This window comes from Chanodichthys erythropterus, chromosome 11, assembly GCF_024489055.1.
Source record: "Chanodichthys erythropterus isolate Z2021 chromosome 11, ASM2448905v1, whole genome shotgun sequence".
In the NCBI taxonomy this organism is placed as follows: Eukaryota; Metazoa; Chordata; class Actinopteri; order Cypriniformes; family Xenocyprididae; genus Chanodichthys; species Chanodichthys erythropterus.
In genome coordinates, this window is record NC_090231.1 from 59,227,613 (window position 1) to 59,252,904 (window position 25,292).

At 38.9% G+C, this 25,292-nt stretch overlaps 1 protein-coding gene across 10 annotated transcripts in view; it reads left to right on the top strand.

Moving 5' to 3' along the window:
• The first annotated feature begins 1,034 nt into the window (after nt 1-1,034).
• The window catches only part of ank2b (ankyrin 2b, neuronal), an 80,663-nt gene continuing 56,405 nt past the window's right edge, over nt 1,035-25,292 (top strand). For 5 of the 10 annotated variants that reach the window (XM_067400281.1, XM_067400282.1, XM_067400283.1 and 2 more), the window contains exons 1-6: nt 6,947-7,257; nt 16,486-16,587; nt 19,928-20,026; nt 20,941-21,039; nt 21,113-21,211; nt 22,944-23,129. In XM_067400281.1, the coding sequence (XP_067256382.1) occupies nt 7,153-7,257; nt 16,486-16,587; nt 19,928-20,026; nt 20,941-21,039; nt 21,113-21,211; nt 22,944-23,129 (690 nt within the window). In that variant the 5' untranslated portion in view covers nt 6,947-7,152. Of the gene's footprint in view, nt 1,317-6,946; nt 7,258-16,485; nt 16,588-19,927; nt 20,027-20,940; nt 21,040-21,112; nt 21,212-22,943; nt 23,130-25,292 lie in introns of those variants that run through there. The other 5 variants (XM_067400285.1, XM_067400287.1, XM_067400288.1 and 2 more) reach the window with 3 other exon arrangements.

The following is a 25,292-nucleotide window of genomic DNA, read 5'->3' on the forward strand; positions in this document are numbered from 1 at the left end:
ATATGAAGTCTGAAGTTTATATCTTGCAATTCTGACTTTTATCTTGCAATTGTGAGTTTTTGTCACGCAATTCTGACTTTATATCAAACAATTCTGATTTTATAACTGGAAATTCTGACTTTTTTCTTAGAATTGTGAGATATAAACTCGCACCTGCATGTTATAATGTCCAATTGTGAGGAAAAAAAGACAGTTTTTTGTCAGAATTGTGAGAAAACAAGTCATTTTTTTTTTTTTTTTAATGGCGGAAACAAGCTTCCATACATTCTCCTTATTATTTAGTCCTGCTCTCAGAAACCAATGGGACATAACAGATTCTTATGTATCTTCTATTATGCTGCTTCCTCAGGGCAGTAAAAATTGAATGCAATTTTAATGATCCCTCTTATTTTTAAAAAGCTTGAGTGTAAATATCGAGATCGTCTTTCAAAATGAGCCATTGTCTCTTTGTGTGTAACACCAGAGCAGTACACCATCTTCGAGTGTTTGTTGAAATCATCCAGCTAGTGTTACCGCACAGAGGCGGACTGCACCAGTGTCTCTTCTGCCGGGTGGGAGGGAGCGGCGGGAATGCCGAGGGATGGGAATCGCAGAAGACAGAGAGGTGTCTTTAATCTTTCATCTCCCCCTCCTGTTTTTCTCGCATGGCTGCACCCGTTTTCCCATCCTGAGCAACAGCGAGCGGTAGGCTACAGTACGAAAGCCACACCCTTCAATCCCCTCAGAGACCCCTGAATAAAAAACATGATTGGTCAGGAAGACGTGTTGTCGATTGACCGATTGTGGCACAATCCAAAGCTAAGCGGCTAACGGCAGCTTGAGGACTCGCGGGGGATGGGTCTGCCCTACTTCCCTCTTCCTGTTTACCTCTGATTATTTTATCCAAGATTATATGCTTCCCCCTCCCCTTCTCCCTCTCTTTCTCTCTCATACACTCACACCTTAAATGTAGTTTCCCAGAGAGCGGGAGAAGGAGGAGGCTGCTTGCTGCAGATCGTCTGTTTAGACCTGTCGTGGGAGGAGTTGAGCGTCGCCGCTTCTCTCTACTCTCCGTTTCTCTCTCTCCCTGCGTACTTCCAGAGCTGTGACAGTGGGTGTTACTCGTCCGCCCTTGGGCTTGAAAGTCACCTAAGACCCGTTTCTTCATCATTTCTGCTTATCGTTACTGATACTGAAGGACTGTTGCTATGGCGCATGCTGCAGCGAGCATCAAAAAGGCCCGAGGGGAGATGGAGCAGGCGCCCGATCTGAAAGCGCTGGAGAAAGCCCGTGAGAAAAGACGGCGCTCGCGTGAAAGAGCCGAGCGCAGGCGTAAGGTAATGCAGGCGTCGGCATTTTCCATCTCACCTTAGAGCACCAGGGACACGGGCCCTCCTCCACCCTCCCATCCAACCATCCATCAACCATCCATCAGCATTCAAGTCTGGCTCAAGACGCACCTGCCTGAAGAGAAGAACACTAGCGTTACAGCCTCTTCATGGATACACTCTTATTTATTGATCATGTAGCACTCTTTATAAACAAATTATGTCGATATTTAGTAGCCTGTAGTTTGTATTCACACCACCTCTGATGCATGGTGTCCACCACACAATCAGATCGTTAAAAGCCGTTCTGAACCTCTCAGGGTGTGATGTTGCACCCAAACCACAATGTGATTACCTTTTATATTTATTAATACTGTAGTTCTCCTCTTTCACATCCTCTGAATCTGCACATACTTTACTGCACAGCATGTATTGATTGTGCTTTCGCATCTTTAAAATGCTCCTGCCATCCATCCATCGGTGTTGTTGTGTATCAGAAGGCTCTGTCGGTGTGTAGTAAAGAGAAATTATGGACATGTCTTAGCTGTAGTCAGAGCTGGAGACTGTGTGTGTCTGGGTGTTTCTGAGTGTGGAAAAGCACAGTCTGTTTCGAAGTCATAGGTGTGCATGCATCTATTTGACACGGTCTTTAAATAATTATTATACCATAAAACATGCCCATTTGAACAATAAAACCAATCAGCAGAGCAATGGGAAAACTAATGTCCATAGCTGCTGTCGGACCGGCTATATATTTTATATGGAGTCCTTGAAATGTCTACTGTACAGGTCATCAGTCTTGATGAAATGCTTATGGCAATAGTAATCGGCCAAACTGCCTCATAAACACTTCAAGTAAGTTGTAAAAAGGATTGGTGGTGTTTTTTTCCATAACTGTAATCAGCATAATCGATTATGCAAAACCATTTGTCCTCAGAGTGCTGAGGAAAGTGAAATGGTGTGAAACACTGTGTTGAGCTGACTGACTGATCTGCAGGGTTTGAAATTAAAGGGGTCCTATAATGCACCCTTTCACAAGTTGTAATATCAGTCTCTGGTGTCTCCAGAATGTGTCTGTGAAGTTTCAGCTTAAAATCCCCCACAGATCATTTATTATAGCTTGTCAAATTTGCCTCTATTTGGGTGTGAGCAAAAATGTTTGTGTGTGTCCCTTTAAATGCAAATGAGCTGCTGCTCCCGCCCCCTTTCCAGAAGAGGGCGGAGCTTTAACAGCTCAACAACAACAAAACTGGAGAATCTCACGCAGACAAAATGACGAAACTCTTCCTCTTCTCTAAAGCAGCCCAACATGGCCCCGCCCCCGAGAACGCACAACAAAGGGGGCGGGGCCATGTTGGGCCATGCTTATGTAAATTTTAGGGTTAGTGATGTCAACAACCCGGGAAGAAGCTCGTTGTAGTCCTTAAAAAGTGATTTCTGTAAAAGAAAATATCTCCCTTTGCATTGAACTTTGAGCGTCGTAACTTTGCAGATGTTGTTTATGATCAAACAGCAACATTACACACTAACTAAAGTTAAAATAGTGAAATTATAATCAATAACCCCTTTAATGCCAACACAATGCTGAAATAAATAATAACTCCTTATCCAACATTTACTTCACTACATTCTAAAACATAATATACTTTTTACACCACTACATTTTATAAAATCACATAGTTCCTTAGTTAACTGATAGGTTACTAACACTTTTCAACAAACACTTAACTGAAATAAAAGTTTAGTACTGAAATAAAAATCGTATTTAGGCTATGACTGTCAATTATTTGTGAAATAAATCTGCTGTAAAAGGATGAGCTGTTGAAATGCATTATTATAAATTACGTTAAATTGTTATGGTAACTGTACTTTTACTCAAGTACTTGATTTGTGTACTTCCTCCACCACTGATAAATGGTCATGTGACTCTTATCATTTAGCACTCTTTAGCATCTTTATTGCGACGTTAACGGTAAACCCATTGATTTTAATGAGAAATATTTTCTGTGGAAATAGCATCTGATGCAGAAGGAATGGGAATTGAATAATCATGAAGTGCTGCAGTATAATTCAGTCATCATGATATTTTCGAAAAAAAGCTGTCTTTTTTAATAGATTTCAATAGAGCAGAGGCCTCAGTATGCTTTTCACTACATTGACACTAGCTGATCACTTTATGAATTGACTGTCCACTAATATTTGACGAGTTTACCATTAAACCTTCATTTCTGATTGAGTTATCTGTTTGTAAGAGGCATCACTGAGAGTTTTGTGACAGGTAGGATTCAAATGACACTACTCTTTTCAGAATCCGCTTTTATAATAAATCAATTTAAATTTCAACTGTGACTTTGATAATCTAAGACTATTTCTGATCATTTTGTTTTGGATGGTCGACGTTCTAAACGGCCAGATACTTAGTAGCCAGTAGATGGTGAGTGAAAAGTTAATTGAAGACCCTGCTGATATAGTATTTGTTTTGAACTCAAACTGAAAGCTAGTTGTGTGGATTTGAATGTGCAGGTCATTATTTTTCTCAGTATAGTTGCAAAGTGACCTGGCTGGGTGTATTAGCGCAGATAACTGTGTGGTGGTTGGGTTTTTAGTGAGAACATCACATATTGCAGTAAAATGTCAATGTTCAATTGTAGAATATTTGACAGTCGTCTTACTCAGAACTTGGTCGCATTGACCGATCACCAACCTCCAGACAAACATTACTGCAAATTACAAAATGAGCCTTTGTCAGTGTGGTCGTCTCCACAGTAATCTACGATATTATCTCCAAACTTTTTAGTTTGTATTATAGAAAATAGTTCATCCCAAAATTGTAACGTTGCATCATTCCAAACACACTTTTTGTTTCGAGAACACTTTTATATTAGAGATTTTAATGTAAACCGTGTTTGGTTCGGTTTGAAAGTTTTTCTCTCTCTTTCGCTAAAAAGAGAATTTTCTTTTTCAGTAATTCACATTACAGTGATATTTGTATTTTGTCTGTTTATTTAACTTTATGAAGATATTTGCAACTCTTTATTACTTTTGTGCAAACTCATGCATTTTAAGTAATGGACAGTCAAAACTACTTCTCAAAAACCTCTCATGATGCTTTCATGATTGAAAGTGTGGCACTTTTCTTTATTTTAAATAGTATTGCTTGAAATGCAGTAAGCAAAATGATTGAACTACATTACATTGCAGAGGAGATTAGCATATTCATTTGTCTTTGTCCAGAGGTAATAAAGTGCATTATCACTTCAGACTTTCTGCTTTGTAGCAACATCAAGGACATGTTTGGTGTTTTAATATGTGTTGCAGTGCAGATGCCTGAGTTGCTATGGAAACATAATCTCAGACATTTATTTGTTTGATTTTTTTTTGTACTTCTGTACCATACTGTAGATGTGTTATAGAGAGAATCACTTCCATGAAACATTCATTTCTATCAATGATGTTGTTGTGACAACCATAATGATGCCAGGGCTATTAAACAGAAGGGGGACAGCAATATCTAGGAGATTTGAGGGTGGACAACCACCCAGAACACCCTAACAACCAACTAGCAATGCCCTAGGAACTGCACAGATGCAGCCTAGTAATCTTTTAAATAAGAATACCTTAGCAACCCCATAGCAACTCTCAAAACACCCCAGTACTGTGGCAATGCGTTTTGTACTGGCAACCACAAATAGATGTTGAGTTTAATGTGTTATGATAAATTCATGTGAATGTACCTGGTCTGAGCGGGATTCGAACCAGCATTACCAGCATGGGAGTATTAACAAAGTTGGTAACGACTGCGACCGCTAGCATCAGTCGAGAGTGTGAGGTTTACTTGCACACCTCCTTACTTGCTGGCTTCTGTTACACTCACTTCCACTCCGGGTCACGGCACCAATGTGATTGGTCCCACGCACACCTGCTCCAAGCGGGATTCGAACCAGTGTCACAAGCATGGGAGGCGGACGTGCTAACAAGGACACTAAAGACCTCTAGTGTGCCTATTGAATGCATGGGAGTGAGGTTTACCTGCACAGCTCTTTACTAGCTGGCCTCCGTAACACTCACCCCCCTAAACCTCATTCTAATCCGGGTCACGGCACCAATTTAACTGGTCCTACTCTCTCCCGCTCTGAGTGGGATTCAAACCAGCATCACTGGCATGGGAGAGAGGCTCACTAATAAGGACCATAGTCTCTAGCGTAAGTCCTATTGTGCCACTTGAGGCCAGGGGAGTGAGGTTTACTCACACAACTCTTTACTAACTGGCCTCTGTTACTTAAGTGCTTTTTACAGCTGAAGAGTTCTGCCTGATTCGGTTGTGTGCTAGTGGTCATGTTCTCCCACAACAGCAGTGAGTAGGTCTTTTCCAAGTGTCCCACCCCACCACCCCCCCTCGGCCATATGGTTTACTACAGATTAAAGGAGTTTGTTGACTGTCCAAACCAAAAGATTAGGTCCTCTAATTTAGATGCAGCAAGGGGAATATTGAGATAAAATCCTCTCTCAGTACAAGAACGTGATGTTTGCTTAGTGGAGAGGCATAGTGCATAATAAGTGGAGGGGCTGGTGTAGCTGGTGGGTTGCAATGGGATGTTTAGAGACATTTTTATCAATGTTTTATGAGCAAAACTGCTATCTTTACTCCAATTTTTTTTTAGATACAAGTCTTCTAAACAGACATCTGCCAAACAATGAGAAACTAAAGACAGTCGTTAGAGGGTGAAGAGATTCTTGTAAAGATTCTTAAGCTGTATATGATCAGCAGTATGGATGGAAATAACAAAAATGCATTCGAAAATATCACAAAAACGACTGAATTGTAAATGTAAGGAACAGAATGAAACGCAAGGTATTGTATTTTGAAAATGAAAATTTTCTATGTCTCTTCAGATTACAATTGTGGTGCTAAAACAGCACTAAGTGGATGAGACCTTTGAATGGGCTCTTTGTTAAACCCATGCAAAAATATTTAATTGAATGAGAAATATTTTAGCCAAAACAGTTGGTGTATTGTGTAGAGAAGGTCTTTTGTTGAGTTTATTAAAGGTCAGCTTGTGAGAGAACAAGGTTATCCTCTTTGTTAAAGATGTCATACATCCACACACATGCTTCGACCTTTTCTTCTAAACACACACACACTACAAGAAATGACAACTCAAAGGACAAGGAAAGGAATGACAAATGAATTGTATCATTGATCATGAAGGTTAAATCAATACATTCATCAATACACACATAATTGCACTGTGAATTCTTCATAAAAACACAACGCTAACAAGCACCTACTGTATAATTACACAACACAATTGACAGTATGATGTTACCTTTTTTATTTACAAAAGTTCTATAAAAAGTAATTAATGCTATGTAAATCACAGTAATGTCACAGAGTAACCTTGAATGTACTTTCCCCTCCCACCCTCCTCTGACATCATCAATACTCAACCGCCATGTTTGTTTCACGCTCATTGGACAGAGCCACTTCTGTTAACACGATCCTTGGTGGCCATTGGAGCTCTGGGTGCTGTGAAGGAGCCCCTTCAATCTCCCACCTTGTCTCCCTGTTTTGGCCATGCCAACCTCCGTGTTTCCACATCCCAAACATACCACCATTGACATGCATAGCTGGGCTGGTGAGAGTAAAAATAGCCAGGGCTCAAATTAACTGTGAAGGAGAAGCATTAGCACCCAGTAGTTAGCTGCACTGGAGATACACAGGTTATGGAGTGGACTAGTTGTGTAAACTTGTAGGATAGTGTGGTGCTTCACTGTTGGGCCCAGAAATGGGAACACAAAGGAACAGTGTTTTTTGATCGATTCAGGATTTCTTTGTATATCCACCATGGGCAATGCAGCTATGCATAAGGCACATAGAGTCGAAAATCCTGCACAAGATGATATGCTTCCAAACTTTGAAGCGGGTCAAAGCGAAAGCTTGGACTCCCTGGTAAGATTTCGCATTTTTGGATACATTTGCACGGGTCTCTTGTGTCGTTTCAGTGATGGAGCAAAGTGTTTCTGCTGTATTATGAGCAGATGTGAAGTTTGTTGACTAATATGGATCTTTAGTAGGGCAGAATTAGTACCTTGACGTACATTATACATTTTGCTGCAAAGCTGAATGTAACGTTTCCCTGAAAGTTTACTCTAAACTTATTTGGCTTGCTGTCTGCAGTGGAGGGGCTCGGCTTTAACTCGAGCTCTGATGTAACTCCAGGGATTACTAGTGCTTGAAAGATAAGTATGGATGGCAAGATACTTAAATTATGTTAGTGGAGTTAAACAGATGGAAGGACGCTGGAACAGCTGATGCCGGAACAAGGTGAGCATTGCTTATATGCTCCTGCAGTTAAATGAAAGATTAGATGGTTTCATTCCTCCCGAAATTGCATTTATGAATTTAAAACTAATCAAACAATTAGTTAAATAATGTTATTGATAAACAAAAATGACTGAAAACTGCAGCGTATAACTTCTACCCCTTTTCCGGGGTTAAGTTATATATCGGAGTAAGGACTGTAAGGCTTGAAACTATCTCACATATTATTAAAATATGAATGTTAATCTCCCTTGGTTTACCCAACAATGTACATGAAGTCACAGACACATGTGCAGTGAATTGCACGTAAACGACTCAATCATCACAAACATGTACATTGCACAAACAAATGAACAAAGTAGAAAATATGAAAATAATTAAAAAATAATCAAGAAATGTTCAATGCTTGGGTGATCTGGAACAGTATATAGATCATTTAGTGATCATTTAAAAAAGGTTTTGAATTCAGCCACAAAAATGTCGACTCATACTAGATCTAAGGAATCATCCGACACACATCATTATCTCCTACCGTTACCATAATATAACATCTGGGAGAGGATGTATAAAGAAACAAAATGGCAATGTTACGGTTAGCTTTGCAGATGTTTGATTGTTAATAAATCTATTGGCAGCCAAACTGAGGAATGGAACTGTGGAATTCAGTGTATTTTTTTTTGTAGGTTTATTTACGACGTTCTGTACACCTGTCCCTGACTGCAAGCGTTTGCTAAGTAGTGTTATTATCATGTTATTTATGAGATTATAGAAAGATATCTTGATTAATGTTTATACGTGTCTGTAACTGTATACGTTTCCATGTTTTCTTTTCATTTCAAGATCATAGACCTGATTTTCTTAGCTAGAAAGCTAATTTTCTCCAGCTAGAACATGGCTGAAAACTTCCATTGCTTTTATGGCCGAAGCTGTGAAACTCAAGCTATCTTCTAGATAACCTACAAGCAGTTCGAACAAAGCACTTCTACAAGCCGATAGCACATCTAAAAATAGTTAAAAGCACAATTTTACTGTGGATTTTCCATAATCCACTGAACATTTCTGTTGTCTGTGGTTCAGTAATGTTTTGTTTTAAGCAGTGCTTTAATTTTGAAAAGTATTGACGTCAGTCATCAACACTGCAGTAGTTGTGCTGAGCAGCAGACTACATGGATTTTCGTTCTTTGTGTTGTAAGGTTTAAAACGGCTGTTTCCATGGCAGCTATAATCCTGGCATGACCTTTATATGAATGTGAGTGGGATCAAAATTGTGATGTCAAGTTACAGTAGATAAGTATACTACGTATACAGCTATTGGCTGGTGACACAAATGTTTGGCAGTCAGCATGTCAAAAGCAGGTAATTTCTTACTTTCTATACTGTATGTTTTGTATCTTTTATGTATTTTATAGGGCTGGCCAGTTGTAGTTGGTTTAATTTGTTGGATTCACTGCACTGTCGATACCTTTGAAGTTTGCATTTAAGTCATTCCCAGCTGTATTTTCACATTGTTCAGATGACCTTTTGCTCCTAATTTCAGCAGAATGTAAAGATGAAATCAGATCAGAGATATTGGAAAGACTAAATCTCTGTTGCTCATAGACTGCATGTTGCACAATATTTTAAAAGCAGTTAGTGTATGTAATGGAGATTGATCTGCTTTAGTTTATGAGGTATTAATAAGAGGGCAGAGAGTGAGCCAGACAGAGCAGAAGATGAATTAAAGCTCTTGCCTTGTGCCCGTTGATTTAATCTTGTGGGTGAGGCGTCTGCACAGTCTCTACACCCACAGGATTCCAGCAGAAAGCCATTTCAGTGCTTTCACTTGAAACAAAGCTAAACTTTTAGGTTAAAACTGATTTTGTTTAGCAACATCTGAGGTCCAAAATTCTTAGAGATTTCTATAAAGGAATTATAGCAGTAACAAAGAAGTATAGCAGAGCTACTCAGTGTCTCATTCCCTACTAAGGGAACTAGGGTTACATACAGTATATAACCAAGACATTCCCATTTATAGGTTCACTCGATAGTGTGTCAGTAGCTGATGCTATTGGAACACTATACCACATTCCTATACTGCAAAGTGAATGACAATATATCAGCCCATGCATAAACACCTGTTCAAACAGTGAAACCTGGGAACCAGGAGTCAAGTCCACGTCGAGATTAAAAAGATTGGAGAAAAGTCATAAGCAAGAGAAACCACTTCTTTCACCCAATGCATCATCCTTTGTTTCATAGCAGCAACATCCACTAAAACATCTTATCAGATTTACAGCAATGGCTTGTGTGGTCAGTGTAATCTGTGATGCCCTCACAGGACAAAGACCTTTATGGAAGAGGACAGGGTGAAAAATAACAGCAAAACCACAACTTGAGCACAAAATAAACTGGAAGCAACCATACTGTAAGTAGGTTACCAAGCTTCTGTCACAATAAAACCTTTAGTAGACAGAGAGCAAAATCCATAATGGATGGGCCCATAAATTCACAATCCTCTTAAGGGATGTCAAGGCCAACAACAAAACCATCTGAAAATCTGAAGCTGACTCAAGTGGTTTAAACTGAGGCCTTGTAAAACTTTCTTGGACTTTCCAGTAGATCTCAAGATAGAACACAAGCAGGATGGAAAGGCCTCAGCTGTCTTGTCCCATGCATAAAAAGAAAAACAAGTGAATGCCTCCCAAAGCAACATCTTCAGCTGGTGCATGTTCAGCAGCAATTGACGCCACAAACACCTTGAGTATAAGCTGGGGCCATGGCAGCAGAAAAACGCCCCTGAAGAAGCCCCTGTTAGCAGTGAACCAACAGGGCAGTAAACTGGCTCCAAATTCCACCCTCTGCACCATAACCAGCATTTAAAAGAATAGATCCTCCTTGTACAAGGAGCTCTGTAATCTCAGACAAAAAATTAATAAATAAATAAATAAATAAATAAATAAAAGAGCCCCAGTCAAAGGCCAAACCCAAAGTTTCCACATTTCCAGCTGTGGATGTCACATGGTGCTCAGAGCTTAGGAAAGTAGATCTGCTCTGATCAGGATCTCCCAAGGAAGTCCCAAATGTGGGATGGCCAATACAGTGCTAGCAGCAGTAGATGCACGTCTTCTCACACTCTCACAAGTACTGCTGGTGGCACACTTATCAGCCAAAGGGCATACAAGTGGACCATGCATGTACCAGAGAGTCCATCCCCAAAGGTGATAGAAGAGACAGAAAGAAGTAATGTGGGCACTGGTCAATTGAAGCAAAAAGATCGACCTATGCTCTGTCGAACCTTCACCAGATCAGACCCACGGTCTGAGGATGCATCATCCATTCTCCAGGGCTACATTCTACATGAATTCAGATTCAATCCCAGAGATATGGCTTGTTGCCTTGGCAACACAACACTTTTCTGCAGGTTTATTATCAAACCTAGCCTCAACCATGCACTTTGTGAAGGTATGGGGTGCTAAGGCAAAGACTGAAAGGAAGAACTCGGAACTGCCTTGAGGAACTTCTTGCATTTTTGGACAGTCTGAATATGAAAATATGCATCTTTTAGATCCATCATAACAGGAGGCACTTCTTTTATGGCTCCTTCCTCTAACAGGTAACGAATCTCCTACCACAAACTCAGAGTCTCCCAAAATGCAAATCAGGGCCTAAGTAGGGGGGGGGGGGGGCAGGGTCAGGGTATTTGGGATGGGTATTGGTGCCACAAGGCCCTGATACAAATCCAGTGGTACTGACAGAACAGAATCCAAAGGACAGCAGGGGTAAAGGCAAATATGTTTTTGCCCTCCATTTTCATGCCATTTGTTCAGGAACAGCCCTCCAGGCCTGCAGGTCAGGAAGCAGTAGCTTCTGCGAGGGTGCGAATGTGCTGCTGAACTAGTCAGCAGATCCCAGTGATTCCAAGGGGGAGCAAGCCTGTCTCACTTGTCAAAAACAGCATCCACAACATTGTCAAAAAGCATCAACTGTGAAACAGGAGCGTCCAGCAGGAACTCCTTCTCCCTAATATCTGTGATTTTTAACCACAGATGTCTCTCAGTCGCCACCAACCCTCCTGCTGAGCACCCATTCTTCAGAGGTGTATGTTTGGTGGTAAAAAGCACCATATCCCTTGAAGAGATAGGACTTGCCAATCAAGGCCAAAGTCACCCTGCATGGTTTAGATGGCAGTGTAGACTGCAACTTCCAAGGAGCCAAAGACAGTGAGAAATAAGCAGCAACTGCCGGAAATGATGGGGAAGACAGAGGCAGCGGGGATTAGTAATCCATGCCAAAAAGGGTTGTTTCCAGGACCTTGCAATCTGTCTAGCTCCTGCAAGTCCAGCTTTAACTTGTTCAAGGCACATAAAATAACACCTAAATGCTCTGTATAAGCCAGAAAGGGTCATGTTTCCTGACCGCTTGTGGAAGAGTGTCCGCCTGACCACCACCAGCAGTGAAGAAGACATCAACAACGTGAGTTTTCAGGCTCAGACACAGATGGTCATGTGCAAATTCCACCAGAGAGATACTGTGCACGTCATCCAGTGAGAGCAAGAGAGAAAGGAAAAAAATCTGTTGGCTCGCTCTCCATAGTCTCAAGTGCAACATCAGATCCTCATCAGACCCTAGCAAGGGCAGATAAACAGTCTTCCTGAAGAAGAGAAAATCTGAGGAGGGATGGTGCGGATCCTTTTGAGTCATTGGTGACACAGATCCAACGAAATGGCATGAATCTATACAGGCTTCAGACCATCATCACACCTGGAGAGGGTGTTCCTATAGTCTCAGCTACTGACGCAGCACCAAGTGAACCTATGAAAAGCAACCAGAACCATATATTGCTGCAAAAACAAATTACTATATGAGTATGTGTGTGTGTCATTGTGTGTTTATAGTGTTGAATCTGTTGCCTCTTAACCTGCGAACTGTGACATTACTTTCCTGCCAAAAGCTCTAAGTCAGCATGACTAATAAAGTACATTTGCTGCAGTATTCAAAACTGCTGCTGTACACAACTCCACTCTCATGACTTCTTTCTGCCCTTGAGAGCTGCAGAGAAACTATCAAATCAATTCTAAGTCTTTATTTATATAGCCCTTAACACAAAAGATATATTTTCAAAGAAGCCTAACAGAGAAAATTCCAGCAGTTCATTTAAACCCTGTAAACCTTAAGTGAGAAAGCCAAAGCGACTGTGACAAGGAATGAAAAACTCAATAAGGTATTAGTAGAAAAGAACAAACAAACAAAAATGGGACGAAACTGAGCCTGGTTTCCTCTGGCTATATAGCGTGAACATATTGCAGATGCTGGTTAGCTAAGTTTAGTACAAGTCATCTATAAGTTAGGTAAACGTGTTGTACAAGTAGGTAAAATATGTTGTTATATTGTTATGTTGTACATTCATAAATTGGTGAAATGATTTTACACTTGTACACATGGATATTTGTAAAAAAAATGCCTATTGTAGCAAAGACTTTAAAGACAGTGCACTCATATTACTATTAATGAGAGAAAGTGCAACAGAAATAGTAGTAGCAGAATAAGTCCCACCTTCTAAATAAAAGAGCCTGTTGCCAATTGGTAAACTCGATGCGTCTGTTTATGAGACACTTGTTGTCAGATTTCATTGGTGATTTCAAATATGAAATTTAATTGCAAGCTTGGTGAACAGCTTTGCTGAATTTGATGTTTCTCTATACAAAGAGATAGGAGCTGCACATCCAACCCCGCCCACAACAAAGTGTGACGTCAGAAGCCACGCCCCCTTGCACAATATGTCACCTCGTGACTCCCCACTAAACCACTTCACCAGAAACCAGAAACCAATTTCATTGGTTACAGTGAAGGCGAAGTTGGGTGTAGGCAATCAGATTGACATGACCAATAAAATCTTAGGAATCGGCTGCAGGGCGGCATGAATCTGGCTTCTGACATCACACTTGGATGTGGGCCGGGTTGGATGATGCTAGCGAACTGCTTGGCTGTAGTAGAACACTAGCTGGATAATGCCATTCTAAGCTTGTCTTTTTTCTGGGGATGAAGCTTCTAATGTAAGGATATGATTTTAAATGAATTATTATTCTGGAAGGTTTGTTGTGTGGTTTCAGAGAGGGGTAGATCCACCGGTCTCCTTGTTACTAGGCTGGGATGAGAATGTTTCTAGCTTTACTTGTCATGGGATACTGAATTATTCATAAATCCTTCACACAGTGCATGGATTAAAGCAGAGAAGCACTCTGTGAATGAAAGTTTTATGCTCTACTAGGTAAATAGTGATCCTTTGACTTTGATGTCATATGTTTGTCGGCCTTTATGATGGCTGGGGTTGGCAAATCTTCAATTGCATCTTAGACAAGTACACTTTGACAAGTTTAATATTTTAGTGTTTTATCGTTTAGTGTCGCGTAGCCAGACCTTCAGACTGACGGCAGAAGGTTTGGACTTTATCACAGCTTTCATTGGCCAAGAACCGTCCAAGAGGATGTTTGACTGACATGTAAAGCAACCAATCACAGTTTGTTTTGTTCCGCGTCACGTTTAGGGGTAAAGTCGATGTCTTACAATAACATTCAAGAAAGTTGTGCAAGTTTACTGCAACAGTGTAGCCGCGAACATACGTTTAGCTGGAGTTTCTGATACGCGCTCATTGTCATTTCCATGAGGGGGTTTGGCATCACGGCATTTGTTTCCAGGCGGACCGTCTCCCGGACATCCTGTAGAATTCAACCAACCAAATGATGACTTTGAAAATTCTGAAGTATTTCAGTTAAGTGTGCCATATGCATCAGACGTTAAGCGCTCATTGTCTCAGTTGTAAACACGGTGCCGTTCTTCTTCCATGAGGGGGTTTGGCATCACATTATTTGTTTTCAGGCAGACCGTGGAGAGAACGTGCAGAATCCATATAGAAAGGCTGTCAAAACTCAAACCCACTGAGCCACCGTGGTGTCCTTATCTCTCTCATGAATGGGAAATTAATATTTTCATTAATGCATTTTGTGCATATTAAAGTTGGAGGATTAGTGGATGAATCACTGTTATACTTTGCACCTCTATCAGCAGTGTTTACTTTGGTAAAATCCTGCTTCAGGTGCTAGCTGGTTTTAATGGTTTCAGCCTGGTCCAACAAACTCATTTATGGTCATTTGATGTCCATGTTGGTTTAGGTGGACCACCAGTCATCAGTAACCTAGAACTTAATTAAATAGTCAAACTTTTAGCAGTGCTCTAACATACAGATCAAGATAACACTTAAATCTAAAATTAATTCACATGGGATCCTAATCATTTGGCTGAACATAAACCCACCTGAAAGGCAGTGTTACATAAAAGCAATATTTTGGGTCCCACTTTATATTAGGTGGCCTTAACTACTACAATATACTTATTGTGTTCATATTGTATTGCAGAACAGTTTTGCTGCTATTGAGGTGGGATAGTGACCGGTTTGGTGGTTTGGGTAGGTTTAAGGGTGGGTTGAGGTGTAAGGGAAGGTCAACAATGTGCAATTATAAAAGTAATTACAGAAACTGTGATTACATGCAGGTATTTTTTTTTAAATATAAGTACAGTGTAAAAACATGTATGCACACAATAAGTGCATTGTATCAAATGATTAATTTAAATGTAAGGCCACCTAATATAAAGTGGGACCATATTTTGAATGAAACTACATTTCTTATATAAAGAGAAATCTCCCTTGGCACGCAGCTCTCTCTCCTGAGTGTTATCCTGAAATCCTCCTCTGTACAGGGACGGTTCAGTAGGAGTCAGACAGGCGCCTGTCTCGGCCCTGGAGAACTGACACTGACTAACACAAACACGTTGCATCACCCAGAATAGGCCATCTGACAGGAGAGAGTTGTTGTAAGACAAGTTTTTTTTGTGACATTATATATATATATATCTTTGTGCATGTTTTGCTTGCTGCAACTCTCTGATTGGAGTGCAATTTTCTGTACAGAATTATGGATGATGTAGTTTTTCCATCAATTAAGCTGCTAAAAGAAATATTTTAAAAATAAGTTGAAATAATGCAGAAGCTTGACGAGAAAAAGGGAAGTCTATTTTGTTCCCTTCATAGTTTCCGTATAGCAAATATCCTGGAAACACTTTATTTTGATGGTCCACTTTTGACATTCTACTAACTATAAGTAACTTTGCAACAAAATGTCAACTAACTCTCATTAGTAGACTGTTAGGTTAGAGTTAAATACTAGATGAACTCATTAGAATCAGTTGACATGTAGTTGCAAAGTTACTTATAGTTAGTAGATATTAATTTTAAAGTATTATGAGTTATTTATTTCTAATGGGATTTTTGTGCCTTTGTTTGAAGAGGACAGTAGAGAGCAGACAGGAAAGTATTGGGCAGAGAGGATCGGCAAAGGTCCTCGAGACGGGAATCGAACTCGGGTCACCGTGATAACATTTGAGAAATAATCACTAGGCTGTCGGCTCCGACGAAGTATTATGATTTAGTGTAATTCTAATCATGCATGCTATTCAGTATGAATAGTGAGCAAATTCTGACTTTAACCTTTTTCCCCTCATAAACACATTTTCTGTCTGAGAAAAGCTGTTCAGTTCTTCACTCATCATCTGTTGAAGAGGTTTCTGCTGAGGTATTAATGACGCACTGCAGTTTTACGCAGACTGCAAAGCTTTTTCATTGCTGTTTTTTTCTTTTCTTTTTTGCTGCTCCTCACAAATCCTTACAAAATCAGACTGATCTAGACTTTGATCAGCATTGTGTATTTCAGGCCTTTTTATGTTGTTCAGGATGAACATTTCTCTGGAACAGTTTACAGTAATTTAGAGATGAACTGTTTATAAAAAGATCTACTAATGATGAAATCTTCTTCTTTCTCCTAGTCGGACAGCAACACCAGTTTTCTTCGAGCAGCAAGAGCAGGAAATATTGACAAGGTTGTGGAGTTCTTGAAGGGCGGCGTGGACATCAGCACGTGTAATCAGGTGTGTGTCTCTTTCTTACAGAGAGAATCCTAGAGGAATGTGTACAGCTTTCCTACTGGAAATTCTAACCCAAGTTGGCAAATTATTTGGCAAAAAAATATTATTACAGTCATATTACAGTCATCTTAATCTTGTACATCTTTAAAACCTTGCAGGGGAATACAAGACTATCCAGCAACAGATATGCTCAGTAACTACAGTGTAAAATAATATTTTTCAAAGTTGCAAATACAATTTTTTTTTTTTTTTTTACATTTTTATTGACATTATTTGTGAAATTTACTAGCAATTTATGCCTGAAAATAGTTTCAAAGTAAATCCTACACCAGTTTTTGTTTGTCAGTGTACTAGAGATTGGGAAGTGTTTGATTTACTGCTCAAACCAGTGTTTTCACTGCAGCTGACTGGAGGATAAATTAAGAGGATTTTGTGTAGATGATTAGATTAAAAGACATTTTCCCCCATTTGCAGATAGACCTCCAAACATGCAACAGCGTCAGGAAAACTGGGTCACTGCAACCATTCTTACAAAAACCCTGCAAACACGCTTTAGAGTGATTTATTGTGCGTAAACTGCATCAACAGTGAGTGTTTTCAGACAGGTTTCCTGATCTTCCATTGATCAAATAAAGTGTTTACAAAGAACCACATTTTATGTATTAGTCTAGTAGTACTTTTATAATAGTATATTGTATTACATATTACTTCATAAAACATGCCTCCTCCACAGCGCTGAGGAAGCAAATAATTTCCCTTCTTGTTATGGTTAAATATACTTATACTGCAGGGCTGTTGAATGCTTGACTCTGATTGGTTGATGAACGTTTCAAGGTGTGAAATTATTTTCCAGTAAACACACAGCTAAAGTAGATATTTTAATGTTTAAAAAAGTCTTTTCTGCTCATCAAGGCTGCATTTATTTGATCAAAAATACAGTAAAACAGTGAAATATTATTCCAGTGTAAATCAGATGTTTTCTATGTGAATATATAGTAAAGTGTAATTTATTCCTGCGATCAAAGCTCAATTTTCAGCATCATTACTCCAGTCTTCAGTGTCACATGATCCTTCAGAAATCATTCTGATATGCTGATTTGATGCTTTTGTGGAAACTGTGATTATTTCAGGATTCTTTGATGAACAGAAAGGTCAAAAGAACAGCATGATGTGCTTCATCATCATCTCTCACACACACACAGTGTTTGGCTGCTATTTTAGGAGCTCCATTATCAAGTGCCGTCCTCGTGCGGATCATGTGAGCTTGTTAACAGCTCTGCTATGGCAACAGTGTGTGTCTAGTGTGGTAAACAGCAGGCACATGGACCGTTCGCTCTGGAGTACCACATGCCCTTTGGCTTTTTCTCCTTTGGCGAGCAGGTTGTTTAGGTTAACATAGTAGATACACGTGGTGTTGTTGGTGATCTGAGGTCCTCTACCGGATCAGGTTGACCTTCTCCAGTGAAAGTGGTCAAGCTGATCAACTACTGTATGAAGGCCAGCTCAAACCTGCTAGAAAGAAACCATGAAAACCAGAAACCATTTGCAGGTTTAGGCTCAGCAGGGAGCTCTTCAAAGAAAAGAAAGATAGTTTATTATATATAATATATAATCGTTCTGCAGTTTTAAAGACTGATTATACCTGCCAAACATCCACACAGGCTAAAGAGGCCAGAAAATATTGCATTTCAGGGTCCTGAGAGCGGCATGTTGACATACAGTATCTGTGAAAGACAAGAATTAGCCTGTGAAAAGTCTGTCATGGAGGGCAACAACAGCCAGCTATTAATATCTCACTAAAAGTTGCTTTGTCATTGAGCTGACAGTCTGTGTCGCGAGGATCTCTGAACATTCTTCTGTGAACTCATAGATTATCGGTTAAAATTGTAATGCAAGTTTCAGTTTCTATTCATAAATAGAATTTTTTCATGTGATTTATTTCGTTCCTGTTTACATCCATAGAATGTTCCATAGTTGCTCAAATCTTTTAAGTGTATAAAAAAAAATTCAATATTGATTTTTTATAATCATACCGATACAGATTTACATGTTTATACGCTTGATATGCAGAACCGATATTTATTAATTGTTTTATCTCTGTTTTTGACACAATGATGACAATAACACTGAACAAACTGTTTTATTTAACACTTTTGTCAATACTGTAATTTCACTTCCTCCAGCATAAAAAACAAACACAATCAATAAAAAGAGTGCAAAAATTGTAAAATGTCAGTATAAAAACTATACTAATTTTGCTAATTATTTTTGCAAATTAAGGGAGACAAGCTAGTTCTCAAAACTCCAAAACTCCATATTAGTGAATCCAATATTACAAAACCGATATCTAGTTTTGGGAAAATGCTTAAATATCGGTAAAACCGATTATCGGGAGTACTGACTAAAAATAATACAAAGAAAGTTTTGTTCCTTATTGAATTAAATAGTACAGTATGGACAAAAATGTCACATCCCGCAGAAGAAAGACAGTCGTACAGGTTACAAAGACGTGAGGATGAGTAAATGATGATAGATTTTTTATTTTTAGTAAAGTAAAATGAAAACAGTTATTTTTTCCTAAACTAACAGCCCATACTGGGCTTTTGATGAGCAGTAACCTTACATTTATTACGTCTGTAAACACATTAAATGAATAAAACTAGCTGGGCAGGACTGTCTAAGTATCACGCACTATATTTGTAATTTGGTCCAATATTAGAGTAGCTGTAAGCTGAGCCGGCCGCCGGGTCCGAGGACAGATCGCAGTGTTTGTTACATGATATATTCCATCATTCGGCTCGGACTGTGATTGAGAGGAGCACATGGGAAAAGAGTTTTTATGCATATTCACTAATTCCAAAACTTACATTTGTGTAATTTTCTAGTTTTACTTGCTTTCCTATTAATATAAAACATGGATAATAATTGCTGTGCTTTCTAAGTTAGGCTGCAGAAAGCGAGGTGAAGAAAGTAGGATTTCTAGGTGCATCAGTGATTGGCTGCCAAAGGCATCCGCATGTGATTTTAAGATTGCGCTGTCCTTTAAGGTAGCCAGCAGTCGTCTGTCATCTTGCAACACTCCTTTACTTATTAATACTCTCTTTGGAGACTTAACATTGCTCTGACAGACGTTTAATAGGATAAACATGACATTCTGAGACATTTAACTCTCCTTATTATGTGAGTTTGCGATCTCAAAGATAGAAAACATACCTTGGGAATGGATGAGGAGGTATACGTCTTTATATATCTTCTTTCCTCTGTACATCTCTGTCTTGTTGCTCTCCTTTACCCTTGGTTTGGTAGAGAATGAACAAGTAACTTCTGTCTCTGACCTCCACAGAATGGCCTCAACGCTTTACACTTGGCAGCAAAGGAAGGACACGTGGAGCTGGTCCAGGAGCTGCTGGAGAGGGGCTCTTCGGTCGATTCTGCAACTAAGGTAGAGTTCCTCGAGGAAAACATGAATGGAGCTGGTGTGAAGGGTTACACAGGACTTTCATGTTAAGTGCGAATCTGGCCAGAAGCGAACAGAAAATGTATTACATCAAGTTGTTCCAGTGTTAGATCCAGCAGTACAATCCTGCAGTTTCCCGGACTCTATTCCATCAATTCAAATTTGAAACAAACAGACACTTTGTTTCGATTGTTCACTTTAGACATTCTACGATAAGTAACTTTTTTACAGTGGCTTCTCTAGTGATATTTAGCACCAGTTTATCAGGAAGTGCCGATTTTGTTCTCTTTGACTCACTGGATGGAAACGGTGCTTTATTCTGAAATGTTTTATGCGATATTGCAACTTTGCAACTGATTAATTTGCAACTTTGGATGGAAACATAGCTAGTGTTTCTTTCAATTAGAATTACAACTTCATTTTAACTATAAAGCGGCCCTCCAGTGTGTTCGTGTTTTTACTCGCGTCTGACCTCGACGGACTAAACAGAAGAAATGAACCGGAGAAGATTTACACCTCAAAGTAGGCGGAGCCTCAGAGCCACACCCACCTTTTCCAAAAAATTCACTTCGATAAGCTGTTTTGAACTCCTGAAACAAACTTCATTTACGCTAGATTTTAATCAAAATGACGCCACACCAGTTTGTTCTTCGATTTTCGTGGCCTTAAACACGTCAAAGTGAAAGTTCCTGAATCCAGTTGAGCTGTTGTCAGAAGCAGCACAAGCATGTGGAGTACATCAGAAATAATAAAACGGGGCCACATCGCATCTAGTGTAGACAGCATCACTGATTATAATGGGTTTTATTTGCTTTTGTTGCACTGCTCATGTCCTGTGTAGACACTTTATTATATTGAGCAATCTGCTCAAACGATGATTGTGTTGGTTTGGCTCACAGAAAGGAAACACAGCTCTCCACATCGCTTCACTAGCAGGACAAGGAGAGGTGGTAAAGATCCTGGTCAAGAGGGGAGCAGACATTAATGCACAATCTCAGGTAGGAACAAGACATTTATTCATGCAAAAGTTCTCAAATTCAAAACAAGCATAAAAGATCTGTGCTTCCACAGAATGGATTCACTCCCCTGTATATGGCTTCCCAAGAAAACCATTTAGACGTGGTGCGATATCTTTTGGAGAATGGTGGAAACCAGAGCACCGCAACAGAGGTAAAGTGCTTCTAATATTGTATCATGGCAATGTAGCAAAAGAATGACTTTAACTTTATATACGTCTTACTACGATTACAACCAACTAATTAATTAGCTAAGTTCACATATGTTTTAGGCCTCAAGGTGTTTCAGTGGTTCTTTTTAGCACCTTAGGATTGGAAACTAACCCTTTTGTTATTAAGAATCACTATTTTTGCGATCAGATCCACCCATAATATTTCTTAAACGATTAGTTCACTTGAATGAACCCTCTGGCCTTATTCGGTAATGTTTGACCAAAATTATTTTTATTTCGAATTGTTAAAAATCGTAGCTTTGTTGGAATGAGATGACACTTGGTGATTTTTGTCACATTAGCAATATGAAAAAATCAAGGACATGATTGCAAAATAGACCCCCCCAACCCCCCCCCCCCCCCCACACACACACACACACACATATATATTAACCAGCACAACTATAAGACAGAGCAAGTTTATGCAAATGTGTGAAATAAAATAAAAAATTCAGCCACAAAGCAGTAAAAAATGAACTTCAATAAAGAGGTTACACTCAAGAGTACAAAATAGAAACACCCACTCACTTACACACATTCACAGACAAACACACACACACAACACACCATTATACACATACAAATGAACCAGTGTGGCTGTAATAGTATGGTAAAATTGAGCCAAAACTCAAATAAGAGGATGAAATCAGATCAGACACAGATTAATTAAGCTGTTATAAAACACACCTGTTCATTTTTGTTATATTTTTATTAAATTTTAATGTTATGTATAAAATGCCGCCCTCTATGTTCAGGTTTGACTGTAGTAAAATTAATGCAAAAACCGACACTTCAAATAAACATAAAAAAAAAAAAAAATTATATATATATATATATATATATATATATATATATATATATATATATATATATATATATAAACCTTGACAAAAAGTAGTCTTTGAGAATGTCAAAGTTTAAATCCATATCCAAAACTTAATAAAAATAAGTGTTTGTGTCCAAAAACCACTAGAGAATTTATAAGCCACTTTATATAGAGCTCTATGGGAATCTAGTGGTTACGACATGGCATTGCATACGTTTTTATTTTTTTTACTCTCACCAAATGGCACTAATCTACCTTCAAAAAAATGTATTTTAAATGCCTTGTCTCTATTTTAACATGGAATACTGCTTTAATTGAAAAATAATTAAAAAATATGTTAGAATTTTTTTCATTATTATTATTTTCAATGGGGAAAAATTTGTTAATAAAAATTGTATAAATATTGCATAGTATCATAAAATGCCCTCAAGATTTTATATAATAGTCAAAAAATTTTATAGAACAAGAATATATTACATTTGTTTTCCTGAGGAACAAAAAAGTTACTTTCCATGGCTTCGGTCACTTTTGACCGTAAAGAAGGCAAGTGTGACACCTAAACGAAGAGGGCCAAATGCTCGTCTTCCACTGCTCTGCATTACATAATCACGTTGGAAAGGTCACGCGTGAAATGGCCAGGATTTTTACTGGTTTGGGGTTGATGCATATTGATTAGTATTAGTTCTACATGAAGTATTATTCATTAACAGCAGCAGCACATACTGTAGATGGTTCTCTGAAGAGCCAGAAAGGTTATTCTGTGGCATCTTTTTTTTAAGTATGTCAGGATTATTGGCATAATGCGGTTAGATGCCTTATTTTAAGTTTCCTCTTTTCTCATTTTGCAGGACGGCTTCACACCTCTAGCTATTGCACTTCAACAAGGCCATAATCAGGTGGTGTCCATCCTTCTAGAGAACGACACAAAGGGCAAAGTCCGTCTGCCGGCCCTGCACATCGCAGCCCGCAAGGACGACACCAAATCTGCTGCCCTGCTGCTCCAGAATGACCACAACGCAGATGTCCAGTCTAAGGTAAATATGGGCGGAACATAGAGCTGAGAGTTGGAAGGAAATATATATATTGAGAAATATACATTTTTAGTTGGATGTGTTGAAGGATTATGAGTAATGTCAGTGGGTGTGATGTGTATCAGTCAGTCAGCACTGGAGCTGAACGATTTTCATGTGGTTTGCTTCTGGTTCATGGGATTGTTCAGGGACCAGAATCATTTCATACTTTAAAAGTCAAATCCCTGCTCTGCATGTACTAACAGATCGTTAAAGATTCAGCATCTTGTCGCAGTGTTCTTGCGTGTGGTCATGTGACTTGCAGTGGTTTCAGGATGTTTTTGGTGTCTCCCATTATTGTGCCAGATGAAATCTTCTGTCTCTCTGCATTTCTCTGTTTCTCTCTCCAGTATAAATGTGCCTGCGTCCTGTGTTTCCATCCCGACGCTATCCGGGTTTCACTGTTTTATCTTCTTACCCATTCCATGTTTTATCAGTTGAAAAAAACATTCCCTCTTCTTAGTTTTTATCATAACCCAAGCCTCTGTCTGTGCATATACAGAAACATCATGCGCTTGCAGAACTGAATGTGCACAGATGCGAAAGTGTGCATGCAAATCTGATGTGTGTTTGTGTGTGTGTGTGTTTGGGGAAATGCTAGTAGAGGTGTTTATTTTTCTTTAAACGTGGCCAATGATTTGTACTGTAAGTAATGATATCATGAAAGCATTCAGAACCAAAATAGTTGTTCAAAGTTTCATTTAAATAGAATTTTAGACATTTGATAATATTTATGTACCGTTATCAACTTATGAGGCACATTAGTTTCAGTTTATACTGAATATTTTAACTATATTAAGCGTATCATTTTGTTGATTGTTTATTAGTTGTGTTGTCTTTGTGCAGCCAGTGTTGGGGAAAGTTACTTTTAAAAGTAATGCATTGCAATAGCGAAAAAAAGTAACTAATTGCGTTATTTAGTTACTTTTATGGAAAGTAATGTGTTACGTTACTTTTGCAACACTTTTTCTCACCTGTGTTGGGCTTATATATTTTATATAAATATATATTTTGGCAAATGTAAAGGCCCTTTTAACACCAGAAGTGAAATGAATAAGCCTCAGGCTGAAGGAAATGCAAATTCACGCCTGTACAGTAGAGGGCGCCGCACAAACAAACCTTTCAGCTGTGCTGCCGTTCTGGATCTCAGAAGAAGAAAGTTCAGCACTCTTACTTCAGCAATAAAAAAAACAACACAGATGTGATGTTTATCTAGTCATTTTTGCTTATTCGTATGGTTGAATTGGATCATCGAAAGACACTGGTTAAAGGGGTCATGAACTGCGTTGTTTTATTGTTTTATAATGTTTCCTGGGATGCACTTATACTGTTAGTATACTGTTTATTTTATCCCTCTGATTTGAACGCTCTGTTTTAAGGGGCGTGTCTCTGTGAGACTTCAGTGTAAACGCCCACTGCTGTGATTGGCTGACAGCTTCGCATATGATATAGCCAAGTATTACTCTCTCAAAAACTTTTAGCACATTTCTACTATTACAGCTCTCAAGGTTAACTAATCGTGAAAAGCATTACATTTAGATCTATGGCATTATATTTTGGCATGAAAGGTTGCAGTGATGAACATGTAGTCGATCACAGACATGTTGTTGAGCTCATGAAAGCAGTGATCTCGTCATTGAAACTCAGTTTCTGCACACTAATGAATGCTTTCATCATAACTAACAGTGCAAACACAATGTAACTAAGAGATTTCTTGAATAAAACGTGAATTTTGGCTCCTTTGAGTCCAGAACACAGTCACTGATAAACTCACTCTGTTTGATTGACAGCTCCAGAGATTGTAAAGGGAGCGTTCTTTGATCACTTTCTTTATATAATTTAATCACAGTTTAAATAACAGCTTATTTTCACCCTACTTAGAGAAACAAGGTGAAGTTGAGCGTTTAGTCACTGGATTGATTCACTGACACACAGACAAAGATCATGTGACTGTACATGAATCATTAATATCAGATCAGGCATCAGAATGAACACAGTTACTGACATGTTGTTGCATTACTGTCGAGTTCATATCCTAAAAGTCTGAAATGTGATTGATTTACCAAAGAATCCACAGTGAAATGAACCGAACACAAATAAATAAAGCTCAACTGAGACTTTCACATT